This window comes from Euleptes europaea, chromosome 13, assembly GCF_029931775.1.
Source record: "Euleptes europaea isolate rEulEur1 chromosome 13, rEulEur1.hap1, whole genome shotgun sequence".
Classification (NCBI taxonomy): Eukaryota; Metazoa; Chordata; class Lepidosauria; order Squamata; family Sphaerodactylidae; genus Euleptes; species Euleptes europaea.
The window spans coordinates 61869217-61888267 of NC_079324.1; the positions used below are offsets into that span (position 1 = coordinate 61869217).

Consider the following 19051-nt stretch of genomic DNA (forward strand, 5'->3'; position numbering starts at 1 on the left):
TCGAAACATCGCAGTCTGGGAGACGGTGAGCTCCTCTGGGCCGGAGCGGAGCGCCGGGCAGGATTGGGCTGCCTATCGTGGCTGTCCGAGGAGGCCGTGTTGCTTCAGGATATTGGTCAACCTCTCGATTTCCAGCTCCTATTGGAGAAGGGGAAAACAGGGCTGTCAGTTTCCTGCGTCGGGGCTGGCAGCAGCTGATCCGAGGGAGGCTGCGTTCCCTAGCCCAGAGGTGCCTTCGTTACTCCACAGACGTCACGCTGTCTCATTTAGCCAGAGGTCATTACAGACTTTAAAACGGTTTCTCAAATAAACGATGACACAGAACAGGAAAAACAGGCCTGCACTAATAAATCAAGAGGATTCACAACACAGGATTAAAAAGAAAATTACATTTCTGTGTCGAAGTGCTACAACAATGAACAAAGCAGCTCCATAAATCACAGTGCCCGACTGCCCTTTTCTCTCTACAGCACAAGCTGGAGTCTGAGATGACGCAGGCCAACCGGCCGTTGAGAAATATCAGGGGTGCCCAACACAGTGAACCCCACCCGTCTTAAAAGGTGGTCTCGCATCTGTAAACTAATGAGTGGAGGGGGGGAGAAAGCCCCCAGTTAATCTGGGGCTGTTTACTGATCTCATTCACCACATCCCCTTATTCCTTTTATACATTTTTTATTTATGGAATCATAGAGTTGGAAGGGATCACCAGGGTCATGTAGTCAACCCCCTGCACATGCAGGAAATTCACAACTACCTCCTCCTTCCCACACCCCCAGTGACCCCTACTCCATGTCCAAGATGCCCTCCCTCTCATGAGCTGCCTAAGGTCATAGAATCAGCATTGCTGATAGATGGCCATCTACCCTCTGCTTAAAAACCTCCAGGGAAGGAGAGCTCACCACCTCCCAAGGAAGCCTGTTCCACTGAGGAACCGCTCTAACTGTTAGAAAATTCTTCCTAATGTCTAGACAGAAACTCTTGATTTTGATTCCTTCCATTCGTTTACCAGGGAAAAGGGGAGGGGTCCTCATTTCCTCTCTTGAGGCTCATGAGAGAGGGAAGAGCAGAACTCCCCCCCTCCACCTACAACTAGTCCTAACTCAATGCTGCTGAAATCCAGTGAACGAAGAGAGCTGCTCCTATAACAAGTCCCAGAGGTTTCCACTGCACGTGGTCACCACTGGCTGTCCCTTACCTTCTCGGCACAGCTGCCCTCCAGCTGTTGGACCTTTGTGGTGAGCTGCAGGTTTGCTTGCTTCAGCTTGGACACTTGCTGCTCAGAGCGCGTCTTCACCGACAAGATAATTCCTGGGGAGGAATTCAGAGGGTAGACAGTTAAGGAAGCCTCTGGGCTGAACCCAAAGGATCATTCCTCGACCCCTTTCAGAAGTGCTTCACAGCCTTGATCCTCACAACCATCAGTAAAGAAGAGTTGGGTTTTTTATGCCGACTTTCTCTACCACTTAAGGAAGCATCAGAGCAGCTTACAATCACCTTCTCTTCCTCTCCCCCAACAGACACCCTGTGAGGTAGGTGGGGCTGAGAGAGCTCTAAGAGAACTGTGACTAGCCCAAGGTAACCCAGCTGGCTTCATGGTAGGAGTGGGGAACCCAACCTGGTTCACCAGATTAGTGTCCGCCGCTCATGTGGAGGAGTGGGGAATCAAACCCAGTTCTCCAGATTAGAGTCCACCGCTCCAAGCCACCACTCTTAACCACTACACCATGCTGGCTACCTCTTTTATAGATAGGAGAACTGATGCTGGGGAAGCAATCCTTGGCAGGGGTGGAGTCTGCATTACAGCTCCAAGCCCAGATCTGTTCACCTGTTTTGCATGCAGGTTCAAGCCCTGCCATCTTCAGGAAAAAGGTCTCTGGGAACAGGTACTGGGGAAGACCCGGAGGGCCATTGTAGACAGTTGTCCAAGTAGACTGTTGTGATCCAGAGGGACCCATGATCGTGTCCTGTATACACAACTTAGTCGGTTCTTTTTAACACTTGGAGTGGTCCTGTAGACCAATCTCAGTAGAGCAAAGAGAAGAATAGGATGGACTTGGGGCATGATTGGAAGGATCTGTGAGCCACTCATAGCGGTGGCCCAGAGGAACTGGAGCAGCTGGTGAGGATCTCTAGTAAAGACCCCAAGGCTATGAGGGGGATTGATTTTGAAATAGCCCTTTGGGTGCAGACTGCAAGCTAACAAACGTGGGTACATCACTCTTGGATGTGGAATGTACCTCTCTTGGAGCTACTGCCAATGGGGTGTGGGCAATTGGCACATACTTCCATCTGCTAAAAGTCATCCTTCTTCAAGACTTACCATTGATAATTCTGGCCACTCGCCACAACCTGAGCAGGATCAGGAGCCCAAACGCTTCAAAATCGTGCTTCAGGAACAGGACGACAATGTCAAGAATAAACGAAATGATGACCACGATGGCGTCCAGGACTTCAAACTTATGATGGAAGAACTCCAGGCGGTAGGTGAAAAGTTTGAAGCTCACCTCCACCAGGAAGAGCGTTAGAATGGAAAGGCTCAGGTAGTGGAACACCTGCGGGAGCAGCAAAGACAACAGTGCAGAGAGGCATCAGGGGCTGGGCTCAGGCTGTAAACTGGAAGAGTGTGCTGAGAAAGCTCTGCCCCCAGGCCATTCAAGGTGAGCACCTGCAACCTATACACATTATGCAAATTGAGCAAATGTTTGATGGTCTGCATAATTTGTTCTGGTTGTGCTACTCATGAGCAGCGCAATGATGCCAAAGTCCCACCCCCTGGAAACCGTTTTCAACAACCTCTTTGACTTTTGAGGTTTCAGCAGGCCTTGGTCGTGTCTCCACAGTTGTGAAGGACGGGACGCTTGCTTTCCCTGCGTGAAATGATCGTGGATTCTGTGCCTGCCGCACGCACACCGCCCTGACCACACAGGCCTCAAGGTCCCTTTTACCTCAGGTGCAATCTCATGCTTGTCTGGATGGATGATTTTCAAGTCCAAAAGCAACTCCCCCAGGACCAGCACGGCATCCAGGATAACTAAACAGACAACCAAGATCTAGACCGTAAAGGGAAAGCTGAGCATTAACTTTGATCAAGCATATTTTTAAAATCCTGACACTAATGAGCAGACTTTGAAGTCAAGTTCAATATGTCAACAGTGGAAGGGATTGGAGGGGTGTTCCTGGTGGTGGGAGGACTGTTGGCATTTTACTTGTTTCATTTCAAAAAAATTCTGCCCCACCACAGGCTCCTGGGGTGGCCGTGAGTACACACGTCAAGCTGCCTTCTACTGAATCAGACCCTCAGTCCGTCAAAGTCAGTATTGTCTACTCAGACCAGTAGCTGCTCTCTAGGGTCTCTTTCACACCACCTACTGCCAGGTCCTTTAACTGGGATTGAACCTGAGACCTTCTGCATGCTAAACAGATGCTCTTCCACTGAGCCACAGCCCGAGGTCCTTGAAAGTTGCGCTGAGGTCCTCAGGCCAAGGGGACTGTCCTCTTGGTTTGTGGCCAAGGCCTGGTTCGCACATGCAGGTGGGTGAGACGGCAGGAGCACCAAGGTGGCCGAATGGACTGCAGGTGACAGACCCCAACTTCAAATTTATTTTTGCACAAGATCTCTCAGGCAAACAGAAAAGAAGAAGGAAGATTCTGTGTCCCTCTCAGCCTTCTCTGCTAGCTTGCTGTTTGCAGGGAATTTTTTAATGTTGGGGAATGTTCCAAAATGCATCCCTCCTGCCCCGCAAGGCCATTCTGAGGCTAAAGCTAAATGCTTCACAGCCAGGTAAGGCTACTCAGGTTTTTAAAGGAAGGTTCACAGACAGAAACCTCCCATTCTCAACATAGGAAGATACATCCCAGTGTGGTGAAGGCGCCAAACAACGCATGACCACATGAAGCTGCCTTATACTGAATCAGACCATTGGTCCATCAAAGTCAGTATTGTCTACTCAGACCAGCAGCGGCTCTCCAGGGTCTCAGGCAGAGGTCTTTCACATCACCAACTTGCCTAGTCCCTTTGGGACCTTCTGCATACCAAGCAGAGGCTCTACCACTGAGTCCCAGCCGCTCCCCAGAATGCAGTCCTCACCTGGCATTCCCACCCCTTCTCATTTGTGCAAAATAGACTCCTGATTGCAAGCCCTCCCTCGTACCTGGAATCGGTGTGACTGGAACAGCTTTCTCATCACCTCCCGAAACGTGGGGGGCCGGGGAGCAGGATCCATCTTGATGGCCAACTCGGCCGGCTTCCCTTCACCTTCCTCCTCCATCTCTTCTTCCTCCCACTTCTTGTAGTCATTGTTCCACTGCGCAGGATCGTCGCCCACCACTGTGAAATGCTTCAGATACGCAGACATGGCCCTCGCTTAGGCGAGCATCACTCGGGAGAAACAAGCTGCAGAAGCAACCCCAGAATGGCACAAGCTAAGAACAGCACCACCGAACGCCTGGTAGTTGCCAGGGAACGACGCGATGAAAGAAGCTTGTCTTATGCCATTCAGATGGTGGAACAAGAATAATTTTTGCTCTGGTTACGCCTCTAACTGGAAGGGACAACAATACCTGCTTCCCAGCCCGATCAGCCTTTGGAACTGAGTTCCTTCATGTGGTGCCCACAGGTATCTGGACCAAGCAAGCGCCTGCCATGTGCTTCAGGAAAGCAGGAAGGCCCATTGTGAAGGCAGAACAAGTGACAGCTTTCATACAAATAATGGAGCTTTTCACTTTGGTCTTAACACACATGAAGCTGCCTTCTACTGAATCAGACCTTTGGTCCATCAAAGTCAGTATTGTCTACTCAGACCGGCACCAGCTCTCCAGGGTCTCAGGCAGAGATCTTTCACATCACCTACTTGCCTAGTCCCTTTTAAACTGGAGATGCCAGGGATTGAACCTGGGACTTTCTGCATGCCAAGCAGATGCTCTACTGCCACAGCCCCTCCATTCTTCCCCACCACTCACCAGAGAAGGATCCTGTAAACAGGACCCATGGATCAGCTGTGAGTTGGTGGGGGCTGGCGAGGGACACAGCATTCAACCCCCCAGTCATCTCTCTGTGTGTGTTATTCCCCCACCCCCGGGCTTCTCCTGCATGTGTGTGTGTCTATATTCCCCATCCCTCTTGTGTGTAAGCTTAGCTCCGCCTCCTATGGCAGCCATTTTGTAGTGGCACCCGCCCCCCTGCCTCTAAACTACAAAGGTGCCCACTGTCTCAGACAGGTTGGGGACCCCAGCCTGAGAAGGTACATCATGCTGCATGGAGAATGGAAGCGCATGGATCAGTCCTCCAAAGATAGACGTGTGAGCACCCAAACTATGCAATTCCATCTCTCAAGGGTCAGCACAGGAGGAGAGCCGGGCCGCGTGGGGCCCACTTGGCCACCCTAATGGCAGCCACAGCAGAATCAGCTTCACACAGTGAAAAGCACACACTAAACCAACTTAATGTGCATATTGTGCGCAGATCTCAGGACGCCACTTTTCTCCCGTGTCTGCAACCAGAGGGAGCAGCAAACAGAATCCTTGAATTTCTATGCAGCATTTTAACTGTCTGAAGCCCTACGAGGTAGACCAGTGTTCTCATCTGCCAGACTGTAGAAGGGGGCTGAGAGGACAGCAGCTAACCCAGAGGTCTCAGCGCTACTGCACTGATACCATACAGGCCATCTTATAGAAACTGGGGAGAGGGATGCAATAGCCTCAGCTCCCCCCCCCCCAGCACAATCAAAATAGCAGTAATACCAGCCTTGCTAATTATTGTATGTTTGTACAGAATGTGATTTCCCCTTGAGTGGGTGTTCTGTAGGCAGAAACGCCGCAGGCAAACGTGCTACCTAAGAAAGGAGGGAACAACATTTGGGGCCTTTGTGGAGTTTGAGGGCGAGGACTAGGGGCGCAAGATTTGAACCCAGGATTTGCCTTTTGGCCTCTCTGCTACACTGGCTTTCAGTAAGCAATACAGTAAGCAATCTGCCAGAAAACATTCCTGCGTCTAGGCCGCACACACTGATTTGAGGCGCAGTGCACAGAAATGATTAAGGAGGCACAAAGATGGGTGTCCCCGCCATTCAAGCAAGGCTACATTGCTGGAAGAGAAGCAAGGCCTGACTGAGGAGACATAGACAGATGTACCCCTTCACTAGTTGCCTGGAGACCCTCCTCCGCTCTGCTTTACAGCCAGCCTTAACTGATCTGATCACACTCCAGCCAGGCAAGCAAGATAAACCAAGTGGAGAGATGAAGGGCTCCTGGATCCTTGGTTCTGGGCCTCCTTCAAGCACCAGCATGGATCGCAGAACCACTCCACTCTCAGCTGCCCACTTAGGACGATTTAAGCTACGGACCGCCATACGCTGTTTAGAGATAAGTTACTATTGTTCAACCTAACGCAAGCGCTCGGGCCTAGCTTTGCCGGATCCGGCCAAGGCTGCAATGGCAGCCAGCCAAATGCCTCTGGGAAGTTCACAACAGGGGCCAGAAGACAACAGCTGCCTTGTGCCATTCAGAAGGGCGCTTGCCTCGGAACACACAGGTTTCTATGCAGCTGTCCTTACTGCTATCATAGAATCATAGAGTTGGAAGGGACCACCAGGGTCATCCAGTCCAACCCCCTGCACAATGCAGGAAATTCCAGACCCCACCACACCCCCAGTGACCCCTACTCCATGCCCAGAAGATGTCCAAGATGCCCTCCCTCTCATGATCTGCCTAAGGTCATAGAATCAGCATTGCTGACAGATGGCCATCTAGCCTCTGCTTAAAAACCTCCAGGGAAAGAGAGCTTACCATCTCCCGAGGAAGCCTGTTCCACTGAGGAACCGCTTTGTTAGAAAATTCTTCCTGATGTCTAGACGGAAACTCTTTTAATTTCAACCCGTTGGTTCTGGTCTGACCTTCTGGGGCTACAGAAAACAACTCAGCACCATCCTTACTGAAAGCCATCTAAGCTTGTGGCGGTGAGTCCCGTATGCTGTTTGAAGTTCATTTCTGGCAAGGCCGTAATAAAGTGTTTGTTTGTTATCATTCTGAAACTACTGTTGAATCATTCTGAAACTACTGTTTGTGGGCCTACCAGATGCGCTTGGCACATGGACAACTGAAGGAAAACAGGGTGCTGGACTGGCTTGTTTATCCCAGGAGAGCTCTCCTTGTCTTATGCCACATGGGGTAATGCTATTGACCTACCTCGCAGGGTTCTGCAGGGGCATTTTAAACGTAGATTAGGCATGTCAAATACACTTTAAAAAAAACCTCCAATTTGCTCTGGTACAGAAAGAGTTGGATTTATGCCTGGCATGTTGTGCTATGGCACTCGGTGACCTCAGAACAGTTGGTCAAGGTAATGGACAAATGAAGAAGAGTTGGTTTTTATATGCCAACTTTCTCTACCACTTAAGGGAGACTCAAACCGGCTTACAATCACCTTCCGTTCTCCTCCCCACAACGGACCCCCTGTGAAGTAGGTGGGGCTGAGAGAGTTTGGAGAGAACTGTGACTTGCCCAAGGTCACCTAGCTGGCTTCGTGTGTAAGAGTGGGGAAATAAATCCAGTTCACCAGATTAGCCTCTGCCGCTCATGTGGAGGAGTGAGGAATCAAACCTGGTTCTCCAGATCAGACTCCACCGCTCCAAACTACCGCTCTTAACCACACCACACTGGCTCTCTATGCCCATTAGCAGTAGCCACAGTCTACCAACAAGGGCAGCATTCTTCTTGAGGCCTACACACACAAAATGCATCCAAAAAGCCTCTTCCCATTTACCTTTCATTGCCCCCTTCCCCCGTCTCTCTTGTTCTCTGTCTGCATGCAGGGTCTTTTGCTGTCTTCCGCAGCAGCAAAGAAATAACCCAAAAGACAAGACAGTGGGGCACAAACACCACCAGTGGCAACGGGGCCGCTCCACTGCTTGCTTTGCAGGAAAGGATTAGGAGAAAACAGAGTTCTCTGAGGTTTCCTGTCCTGTCCTATGCAAAACACAGAGACTTGCTGTTACACTGCAGGAAGATGGCGTGTCCAGGCTCCCTCCCTCCCAACCCTACACCAGTCCCCGTGTCCTGAACGAACAAGCCACAGGGGGCAGAAAAAAAAACTGTCTGGTTTTGATTATAGTCAACATCACCACCTCGGAAAGCCAAGGCACATTTGTTATGGGTTCGGGTTAGTGTCACAGCTGGACCCCTTTCTTCTCGGTTTAGCCTCACCTCACCACAGGCAGTCACGGACGCTGAGTTACGGGAGGGTGCAGGGCAGGATGTCGCTGGGAAACCACGGCTCCATCTGAGGGGGAGCTTCACATTCAGGGCACTTTTATGAATGAAGGGGAGGAACGGGACTTGCTCAATCCAGCACGGACTGCAACGGATCAGGCTCAGCGCAGAGCAAGCAGTTGGCTCTCTGTTGACACTGCTCAGAGGAGAACTGTTTGGTACACACACCTGTGGCCGTGCATGTCGCTATACACAGCTACAGTGGCCCGTAAATCACTTCCAAGTTTAATGTTAGATGAAACAGTTCCAGGGCCAGTCACCTGATCCAGACCTCAGTAAAGGTGTGGGAAGGAGCAGGTGCTGGCAGTCCTGGGGGAGCCGTCCCCGTTGGGCTGCCAGACTAGTAGCTGAGCCAGCGCGGTGTAGCTGTAGAGTACCAGACTAGAATCTGAGAGAACCAGGTTCAAATCCCCACCCTGCAGTGGAAGCAGTGGGGTGCCTCAGGGATCTGTGTTGGGACCGGTGCTTTTCAACCTGTTCATCAATGACCTGGAGTTGGGGTTAAACAGTGAAGTAGCCAAGTTTGCAGATGACACCAAATTATTTAGGGTGGTTAAAACAAAATCGGACTGTGAAGAGCTCCAGAAGGATCTCTGCATACTGGAAGAATGGGCATTAAAATGGCAAATGAGATTCAATGTGAGTGAGTGTGAAGTGATGCATATTGGGACAAAAAATCCCAACTTCACATATACACTGATGGGATTTGTGCTGGCAGCAACAGACCAAGAAAGGGATCTTGGAGTGGTAGTGGATAGCTCAATGAAGACGTCAACCCAGTGTGCGGCTGCTGTAAAAAAGTCAAATTTCATGCTGGCCATAATTAGACGAGGAATAGAGAATAAAACTGCTGATATCATACTGCCCTTGTACAAATCTATGGTGAGACCACACTTGGGATACTGTGTACAGTTCTGGTCACCACACCTAAAAAAGGATATTACAGAGCTTGAGAAGGTGCAGAAAAGAGCAACCAAAATGATTAGGGGACTAGAGCAATTGTCCTATGGGGAGCGGTTAAGACGCTTAGGGCTGTTTAGCTTGGAAAGAAGGTAGCTGAGGGGAGACATGATAGAGGTCTATAAAATTATGCATGGTTTGGAGAGAGTGGACAGGGAGAAGTTTTTCTCCCTCTCCCATAATACTAGAACACAGGGTCATCTGCTAAAGCTGGAGGGTGAGAGATCCAAAACAGATAAAAGGAAGTATTTTTTCACACAACGCATAGTTAAATTGTGGAACTCCCTGCCCCAGGATGTGGTGATGGCTGCCAGCTTGGAGGGCTTTAAGAGGGGAGTGGACATATTCATGGAGGAGAGGGGTATTCATGGCTGTTAGTTAGAATGGATACTAGTCATACTGCATACCTATTCTCTCTAGTATCAGAGGAGCATGCCTATTATTTTGGGTGCGGTGGAACACAGGCAGGATGGTGCTGCTGCAGTCGTCTTGTTAGTGGCTTCTTAGAGGCACCTGGTTGGCCACTGTGTGAACAGACTGCTGGACTTGATGGGCCTTGGTCTGATCCAGCAGGGCCTTTCTTATGTTCTCACGGGGTGACCTCGGACCGGTCACAAACTCTCGGCCTCACCTACCTCACAGGGCAGTTGTGAGGATAAAATGGAGAGAGGAGAACAATATAAGCTGCTTTGTGTCCCCGCTGGGGAGAAAGGTGGGGTAGAAAGGAGGTAAAATTAAAAAAAAAAAAGAATTGCTGAAAAGCTGCAGATCTCTGTGCAGCCTAACCCAACCTTCATTCCGTTCAATTAGGCCAGTTTAGAAGCTGTTTTCTGGTGGGTTGCGCCCAAAGTGCGCAGGGTGTTGGTGGTGGAATGCCATCTTCATGTACTCCAATGGTTTGGGCCAGCCTAGCAAGCAAGGATGTCCCCAGACTGACAAAAACACATTTCCCTTTTCTGTTTGCCAGATTCCCAAACAAACTAGCTTCATGCCTTGCTAAAGAATCTGAGGTCTGGACACATGTACTACGTTAAAGATTCAGCCTGGTTAACCATTCTCCACACACAGCCTTGACCTTGAAGGATGAGTGACCACCCTCCAAAGGTGACCTCTCCTGGTGACTGTGCCTCATCTCTCACTTGGAACATTTCCTCATTTGGAGGAAATATTACACAGCAGAAGGGCACAAGTAAGGGCTGTGAGGAACATCACATTTCACCTCCCTCACAGATGACTCTACTTCCCTGACAGACCTGTTCTGTCCCTGCTCTCATGGAAGAGGAGGATTCACTGGAAAACCCAAAACCTGTGCTCTAAATGGTCCAGTAAGATCATATTTATTTATTGACTTCATTTGTACCCTTCCTTTCTCCCCAATGAGGACCCAAACAGGCTTACACTGGTCTCCTCGCCTTCATTTTATCTTCACAACAATCCTGTGAGGTAGGTTAGGCTGAGAAAATACGACTGGCCCAAGGCCACTCAGCAAGCTTCCATGACATGAGTGGGGATTTGAACCTGGGTCTCCCAGATACTAGTTTGACACTCTTAACCACTACACCACACTGGTAAACTTCCCTCCTAGCCAAAGGGACTCTTGGCCTCTCCTGGCAAGACTTAACCTGCCAAGAAGGGCAAGGGCCTCCTATGCACGGCACAGCCATCACCATGCCAAGGCCTTTGTCCGCATCTTCCAGGAAGGCAGGACCAGTCCAAGCATCACAGAGCAGGAAGCTCTTCTGACACCCTCAAGCCATCCATCTGCCACTAAACCGGCCTCCAAGTCCGGATGAGAAAGACTTTATCAGCAAAGGTGCTGGCAAAAGCATTGAAAAGAGCAACGGGAATATCCTCCTCTGCCGGATCTGACTGAGGAGTCAATAAACCTCAAACCCTCCTCGACAGTCCAGCTGGATGAGATTCAGCTGTTGCAATGGGAGCAGGGGAAAGGTTCCCTCTTTCCCCATCACGGCCACCTCCAGGGCCTGCTAAGGTACACAACAACAGCTCAAAAGAACACAAGAGCCCTCCTAGATCAGACCATTGAGGGTCCGTCTAGGCCATCATCCTGCCTCGTACAGTGGCCAACCAGTTCCTCTGGAGAGCCAACCACAGGGCACAGAGGCAGAGGCCTTCCCCTGAAGTTACCTCCTGGCACTAGGATTCAGAGGTTGACTGCCTCTGAACATGGAGGTTCCCTTCAGTCACCATGGCTAGCAGCCACTGATAGACCTCTCTTCCCTGAATTTGTCTAATCCCCTTTTAAAGCGGTCTATGCCTGTGGTCATCACTGCCTCCTCTGGCAGCAAATTCCATTTTTTTAATCACAAAGATGGTGAGGGGTCTGAAGACCAAGTCCTATGAGGAAAGGTTGAAGGAGCTGGGTATGTTTAGCCTGAAGAGGAGAAGACTGAGAGGCGATATGAGAACCATCTTCAAGTACTCATAGAAGATGGTGCTGAGTTGTTTTCTGTTGCGCCAGAAGGTTGGACCAGAACCAATGGGTTGAAATTAAATCAAAAAAGTTTCTGTCTGGACATTAGGAAGAATTTTCTAACAGAGCGGTTCCTCAGTGGAACAGGTTTCCTCGGGAGGTGGTGAGCTCTCCCTTCCCTGGAGGTTAGATGGCCATCTGCCAGCAATGCTGATTTTATGACCTTAGGCAGATCGTGAGAGGGAGGGCATCTTGGCCATCTTCTGGGCATGGAGTAGGGGTGACGGGGTTTGGGGGGGGGAGGTAGTTGTGAATTTCCTGCATTGTGCAGGGGGTTGGACTAGATTACCTTGGTGGTCCAAACTCTGTTTCTATTTCTATGATTGCGTACAGTGGTCTTTCCTTTTGTCCATCCTTAATCGGCTGCCCATCAGCTTCATTGGAGGCCCTCGAGTTCTAGTATTTTGGCAGAGGGAGAAAAAGCTCTCTCTGGCTGACTCCCCTTCAGCCTCTTGCTGAGGTGCTCTCCTTTATTTATTTCAAAGAATTATACCTGCCTCTCTCCATACATTCAATGAGGCTAACAACCACACAAAGTACAGCCATATTGCTTTAATTCCAGCTGGTGCATTGAAAAATTCTAAAAGCCTGTCACAATTTTTAAAATAAAAGTAATTGTATGAAAGAACTATTTTACACAGCCTCTAAAGAGACAGCAGGAAAGAAACCTTATGCATTTCCTCAGGAAGTCCACACCAAAGAATCTGTGTCACAGTCAGTGTTGCCAACCTCCAGGTGGGGCCTGGGGATCTTCTGGAATTGCAACTGATCTCCAGATGACAGAGATCAGTTACCTTGGAGAATATAGTGGTTTTGGAAGGTAGTGTTTATGGCATTATACCCTGCTGAGGCCCCTCTCCTCCCCAAACCCCACCCTTTCCAAGCCTCCATCCCCTAAAGCTCCCGGAATTTCCCAACTTGGAGCTGGCAACACTTGGCACAGCCCAGAAAGGCCTTGGGAAAGCTGAAGAGGTACAAATTTGCCAGGCGGAGGGCACTGAGGGAAGATCTGAAGACTACCTTTTTCAGACCACTTTTCTTCGCAAAAAGCCAATTCAAAGCTGTGGTGTTTTGATATATAAATATTTTGTGTTTTATTTCTGTGTTTTAATGTTGGGGGTTATATGTATATTATTAAATGACCTGGATGACCCAGGCTAGCCCAATCCTGTCAGATCTTCGAAGTTAAAGTAGGGTTGGCCCTAGAATTATAGAGTTGGAAGGGACCACCAGGGTCATATAGTCCAACCCCCTGCACAATGCAGGAAATTCACAACTACCTCCCCCCACACCCCCAGTGACCCCAACTCCATGCCCAGAAAATGGCAAAGATGCCCTCCCCTCTCATGATCTGCTTAAGGTCGTAGTATAACCCTATTAGTACTTGGATGGGAGACCACCAAGAAAGTCCAGGGTTGCTACGCAGAGGCAGGCAATGGCAAACTACCTCCGAACGTCTGTTGCCTTGAAAACCCTCCAGGGTCACCATGAGTCAGCTGTCACTTGATGGTACTTTCCACCACGCTATAAAATGCAGGTCTGCAGAGTAAGAAAGAGGGAGGCTGGGTGGGTGATGGCCACGTGTTAGTGTTATGATCGGATGAAGCTTTGCCCAACATGATTACCTCTGTTGCACCTGATTCAACATGACTTAGCAAAGCACACCACGAGGCAATCTCCTCTCCCCCCCCCCCCGTCACATCAGGCAACACAATCTTTGCTCAACACTTACACAATAAGCATTACTTCCCGTTTGGGAAAGACTGAAAAGGACCTCTGATTCCACTCTGTCCTACTTCCTTATGCTCAGAGTCCTTGAGCAATGACTATCCAAGTTTTGCAAACTTTTCTGCCTTACTAGAGATTCCTTCAACATCCCTGGGCAAACCAAGGAACATCTGAACACTGGGAAAGTGTCCTGGGACATGAACACCTGAAGCTGTCTTATACTGAATCTGACCATCATTCCGTCAAGGCCAGTATTGTCTACTCAGACTGACAATGGCTCTCCAGGGTCTCAGGCAGAGGTCTTTCACATCACCTCCTACCTGATCCTTTTAACTGGAGATGCTGGAGATTGAACCTGGGACCTTCCGCATGCCAAGCAGAGGCTCTGCCACTGAGCCACGGCCCCTCCCCATGTTCTAAGAAGAGACATGCTCACCGAACATGGGGCACTGGCCACAGCTGACCTTCACCACCCACCCATACGAACAAGGAGGGAATCCCAGGCACATACCTTGAAATCTTTGGCACCCCTCCTTCACCCCACCCCTCCTGAAACGAAGCACAAGCACATGTAACATTTGTCCCCTGTTTTTCCCCTCACTGACTTCCTTTTGTCAGAGTTTAGATGGCAGAGTCTTTGGGGCAAGGATCGGTCTTGACCTCTGCAGAGCACCAGACAAGTTGATGGCACAAGATAAATCACAGGAATACTCTTTCACTAGGGATTGAATTGGCAGCAGGAAGTGTGAGCTGCTGAGGCTCATCTGATTCTGTGAACTAAGGAAGACCATGAGAGGGAGGGCAGGAAGGGCTCTTGTGGTCCTTTCTTAAATGCCCAGAGTAATGCTAATCACCACTTTGGGGTCAGGAAGCAACTGTCCTTCAGGGCAGATTGGCCCAGAGATTCTAGATAGCTTATTTTGTGTGTGGGGGGGAGGTAGTTGTGAATTTCCTGCATTGTGCAGGGGGTTGGGCTAGATGACCCTGGAGGTCCCTTCCAACTCTATGTTTCTGTGATTCCATCTTCCAAAGAACCACCCCCTGACCAGTTTCCACGAAGGCCTGCTGCTTCCCAAGGCACCATTAGAAAACTGTTCAACTACAGATTTCTCAAAGGTCTCCAAGGAAGGAGGTTCTCATTACCTCCTATCAAAGTGTTTGGACAGGACCTTTAGATCTGTCCTCCTATATTTCACACTAATACATGGACCCTAGTTGTGATCACACAGTAGGAAACAGACGGCTCTCTGCACGTTCTTAGTGGCACATCTCTTTATTGCTGTCTCACTTTTCAAAAAGGCAAAACACAGACACTTAAGGGTAGCACATCACTGAACACATGAAGCTGCCTTATACTGAACCAGACCTTTGGTCCAGACCGGCAGCGGCTCTCCAGGGCCTCAGGCAGAGGTCTTTCACATCACCTACTTGCCTTGTCCCTTTAACTGGAGATGCCGGGGATTCAACCTGGGACCTTCTGCATGCCAAGCAGATGCTCTACCACTGAGCCACGGCCCCTCCCCATTTCTGAGCATGCCCAAATCACGTTTGCTCCACTGCTGAATAACCCTCCAGCCCACCACAACCACACATCTGGCATTAAGAGATTCCATCTGCCTATAGCACTAGAAGTCTTGGAAGTACATAGAACCCTTCTTCAGGCAGCTGTGCTCAACAGAACCTGAAAACTGACAGCAGAGAAAGAGCTTGATTTGAACGGCAAACCTGGGTTCAGATCTCTGCTCAAGAACAACACTTGCTGGGTGGCTTTTTGGAAAAGATGCTCTCTTGCGCCCTACATGACCTCAGAGAGCTGCTGTGAGGATGAAGCTGGAAAATTCTCTCCACACCTCCTGGAAGGCTGGCAAGACCCAGGTGTGAGGCCTTTGAACACCCAAGAACTGTGGCTCAGTGGTAGAGCATCGGCTTGGCATGCAGAAGGTCCCAGGTTCAGTCCCCAGCATCTCCAGTTAAAGGGACTAGGCAGGTAGGTGATGTGAAAAGATCTCAGCCTGAGACCCTGGAGACCCGCTGCTGCCCTGAGTAGACAATACTGACTTTGACGGACCAAGGGTCTGATTCAGTAGAAGGCAGCTTCATATGTTATGTGTTTCTGTTTGCATGCTCCCTCCTTACCACGGATCCAACAGACATGCCCTGAAGTTCCTTCTCTCCACAGCTTGCATCTGAATGTGTGAACCGTCTTCATTGTGCTGGGACAATGTGAGATTGGGAAGTGAGGGGCGGCCATTCATACATGCAAGCTGCAGTTTCTCAGCGCAGCCCGTTCATGCATGAACACAGCCAAACTGTCACCATTGCTGTTGCAGAACCACAGAAGGGGAAGGAACAAACGGATCCTCCAGCTTAACTACCGGCTTAACATCCAGTTGCCCTTCCAACCCCCAACCCCATCTGGTTTCTATGGTAAGACCTGGGGACTTGGAAAGCGACCATCTCCAGTTTTGGCATCTGATCAGCATTTGATCTCATGGTCAAAAGCACCACCACTTTTTTGGAAGGCATGCCACCAAAGGCCAGACAGAGAGGATACAAATGCAGAGCTGGTTTTGCAAACTCTCTTAAAAGTCCTTGAGTGGGGGCGGGAAAGACCCTTTTAAAAAGTGCTGCTGAAGCCACCCTTTTGGTTAGCTAAAAGCACCGCCCCACCCCTCACTTCAGGGCCTGGGTCACACACACACACTTTCCTGATCCCAAAGAGATCCGTTTGGCATAATGCTGCCGCTGGTGGGGGTTTGGTATTATTGTTGGTTTGTTTTAAATAAAACTCTTTGACTTGTTTTAACCTTGGAGCTTTGAATGCTGGTGCCAAACCAAGACCCCGGCTTCTCTAGCCCCTGCAAGATCCTAGTTCCCATCAGGCAGGCAGCCCCCAACCCTCACGGCCGGTTGCCCCCTTTTTCCTCGGATGCAACCACCCACCCCCCCGCAACACTGCCTTCCCTCCACTTCAAAAGGGGAGCCCTTTTTCATTAAGAGGAAGAAGAGAAAAGGCCTCCGGGACCACTCCAGCACCCCCTGCCCGCTGCCCACAAAGACCACAGTGGGGGGCTGAGGCAGCCCCCCTTCTGCCCTGCATAGGGGCCTACAGGCCCCTCCTCCCCTTCCCCATCTCCAAATTGCATCCCCTCCCCCGCCCGCCGCAACTCGCTCGCTCGGCGGGCCAGGCCCCGATCCTCCCCCCCCCCTCCGGCAGCGGTACCGTGTCTGGGTCCCGGCAGCAGGTCCGACCCGGTCAGCGGCTGGCGTCTCCCCAGCCCGGCTGCTCGGCCGCCGCCCCCTTCATTCCCCGCCCCCCTCCTCCGCTGGCGCAAGAGGCAGGGCGAGAAAGGGGGCCAACCCGCAGGTGGGCGGGGAAGAGGGCCCGGTCCCCGTTATCCGGGTCGGGGAGAGAGCCCGATCCCACCACCACTACCACCAAGGAAGCCGCCCGGTCCAAGCCTCCCGGGGAGTCGCGAGAGGCGACTTGGCCGGGTTTTGCGTGCTTCCCCGGGAGCTCCAGCCCAGCAGACGGGCTCCTCCCGCCTCCCCCTGGATTTCCTGTTTTGCAAAGGAAATTTCCTCCGCCTGGAGGGAGTTTTTGCAAAACCAGCTTCCACCCCCCCCCGGGCGGAAACGAGGAGAGAACGGCCCAGTTGCTGGGTTTCGCCTCGCCTCGACTTTTTTTCCTCCATAACTTTCCCGACGTCGCTTTTGTTTGCAGCGGGGGCTGCAAGCCAGCACGGGCAGGGAGCCTGGCCTTCGCTTGGCATGCCATGTTTGCGTCTTGAGCCACGAAGCGCCTCCGTGTGTAGAAAACGCTTGTCCCGCATCCTCTCGCGCTCCGTGCATCGCCCCTGCTAGGTAGGCCGGGACCGTATGCGTATTTCAGACTGGAAGGCTCCAAAACACCGGCCTGCGCGAGGCTACCGCCAGCAGCCTCAACCGGCGCACGTGCTCTGCGAAAGCCGCCCTACCGAGGTTCCTGGGGCTTACTCACGAGGTGGCAGTCCGGTTTCAACGGGGAAATTCCTCGTTTCGCAGCCCACATTATACAATTTCCGCACTGCTTTGTATATTTGGTTTCTGCTGAAACACTGACGCAGACCAGGGCTGGTGGCTTTTCCCAGGGCGGATGACCTGCGGCTGTCCGGCGAGGAACTTGCTTACAACGCACCCCCACCCCCTGCCCCGCCGGACGGTCTGGGTTCTCCCTCCTTGCAGTTTCCACCAAGTCAAGGGCAGAGCCCCAGAGGGTGGGGGGTTCGGGGCTCTCCAAGGCTGTGCGTGCACAGGGGGCTACACACCCTCTCAACTGAACGGGGCCTTTCTCTTGTACAAGCCTGGCTGCTCATAAGGATGTGTACCAGAGAAAGCCTCCTAGGTCAGCCTCTCCCCCGTGATGTTAGAATCATACAAGTTGGAAAAGACCACCAGGTCCAAGGATTCTTAAACTGTGGCTTGGCAACAGTAAAATTATATGTATACCAAAGAGTTGATTTTAAATAAATTTATGATCTATTATCATTAAATGTTTGATTTGTATACCTATATACCTGGGGTTGCATAAAAATTCCTCAGGCAAAAAGGGGTTGCAAGTGGGAAAAGTTTAAGAAGCCCTGATCTAGTCCAGCCCCCTGCACAATGCAGGAAATTCACAACTACCTCCCCCAATGACCCCCAACTCCATGCCCAGAAGATGGCCAAGATACCCTCCCTCTCATGATCTGCCTAAGGTCATGTTCTCATCAGCCTCAATTTAAGAACTGGAGAAAGCAGCACTGCGTCAGCACTGGGGCAGCCACCCTGTTGCTAGCAACATTTCCAAACCCCCCCCAAATATTAGCAAGGGAAAAATTGGACCCAGTGTGTTGCCTGGGACAGCTAGAAGAAGCTGCCATGCCAGACATCAACTCCGTAGACCTTTGGCGAGTGATGCTGACCCACATAGGAAGCTCAGAGGGACCAGGGACTGTGTCCTGCTCATATTCCCCTCCCCTTGACCTCATACAGCTTGCAACTCACTCCAGGAGGGGCATGAATTAGAAGAGGGTGGATATCCCCGGCATGCATTAGCACACATGCAACCAGAGGCATGAGCCGAGAACTCCTCAGCATTCATCAATATTTCAAACCCAGGAAGAAAACCAGCGGCCAGCAGGGAAGAGCCATGCAAAAGGACCAGCGGCCAACTGGGCACCTCCCTGGCTCCTGCAGTACCCCCCCCTTCCACTGACCTTTGTGGTAGATACCCAAGAGGTAGGCTGTAAGACTGCTCAAAATGGGGGCTTTCTATCAACAGGTACATATCCCTCCCCACTCGTTTAAAGCAGTCATAAAATCATAGACTTGGAAGAGACCACTAGGGTCATCTAGTCCAACTTCCTGCACAACGCAGGAAATTCACAACTGCCTCCCCCCCACACACCCAGTGACCCTTATTCCATACCCTAAGGATGGCCAAGATGCCCTCCCTCTCATCATCTGCCTAAGGTCATAGAATCAGCATTGCTGACAGATAGCCATCTAGCCTCTGCTTAGAAACCTCCATGGAAGGAGAGCTCACCACCTCCCAAGGAAAGTCAGTCAATTCAAACCTTGTGG

At 50.9% G+C, this 19051-nt stretch overlaps 1 protein-coding gene across 1 annotated transcript; it reads right to left on the reverse strand.

Annotated features, from left to right (window-relative positions):
- Positions 1-72: 72 nt before the first annotated feature.
- Positions 73-16714, reverse strand: HVCN1 (hydrogen voltage gated channel 1). The gene is made up of 6 exons (XM_056859763.1): positions 16671-16714; positions 4152-4393; positions 2946-3050; positions 2321-2552; positions 1196-1308; positions 73-138 (listed from the first exon to the last, which is right to left on the reverse strand). The coding sequence occupies exons 2-6, from the start codon at positions 4353-4355 to the stop codon at positions 73-75; spliced, it is 720 nt and encodes a 239-aa protein (XP_056715741.1). The 5' UTR covers positions 4356-4393; positions 16671-16714.
- Positions 16715-19051: the final 2337 nt, after the last annotated feature.

What these genes read in the sequence shown, in the direction of transcription:
- HVCN1 (XM_056859763.1), bottom strand. Translation starts at nt 4,355, where the DNA reads ATGTCTGCGTATCTGAAGCATTTCACAGTGGTGGGCGACGATCCTGCG. An exon ending in TCCAGTCACACCGATTCCAG is followed by an intron (nt 3,051 to 4,151) that starts GTACGAGGGAGG and finishes TTTACGGTCTAG; the next exon opens with ATCTTGGTTGTCTGTTTAGT. An exon ending in AGCATGAGATTGCACCTGAG is followed by an intron (nt 2,553 to 2,945) that starts GTAAAAGGGACC and finishes CTGCTCCCGCAG; the next exon opens with GTGTTCCACTACCTGAGCCT.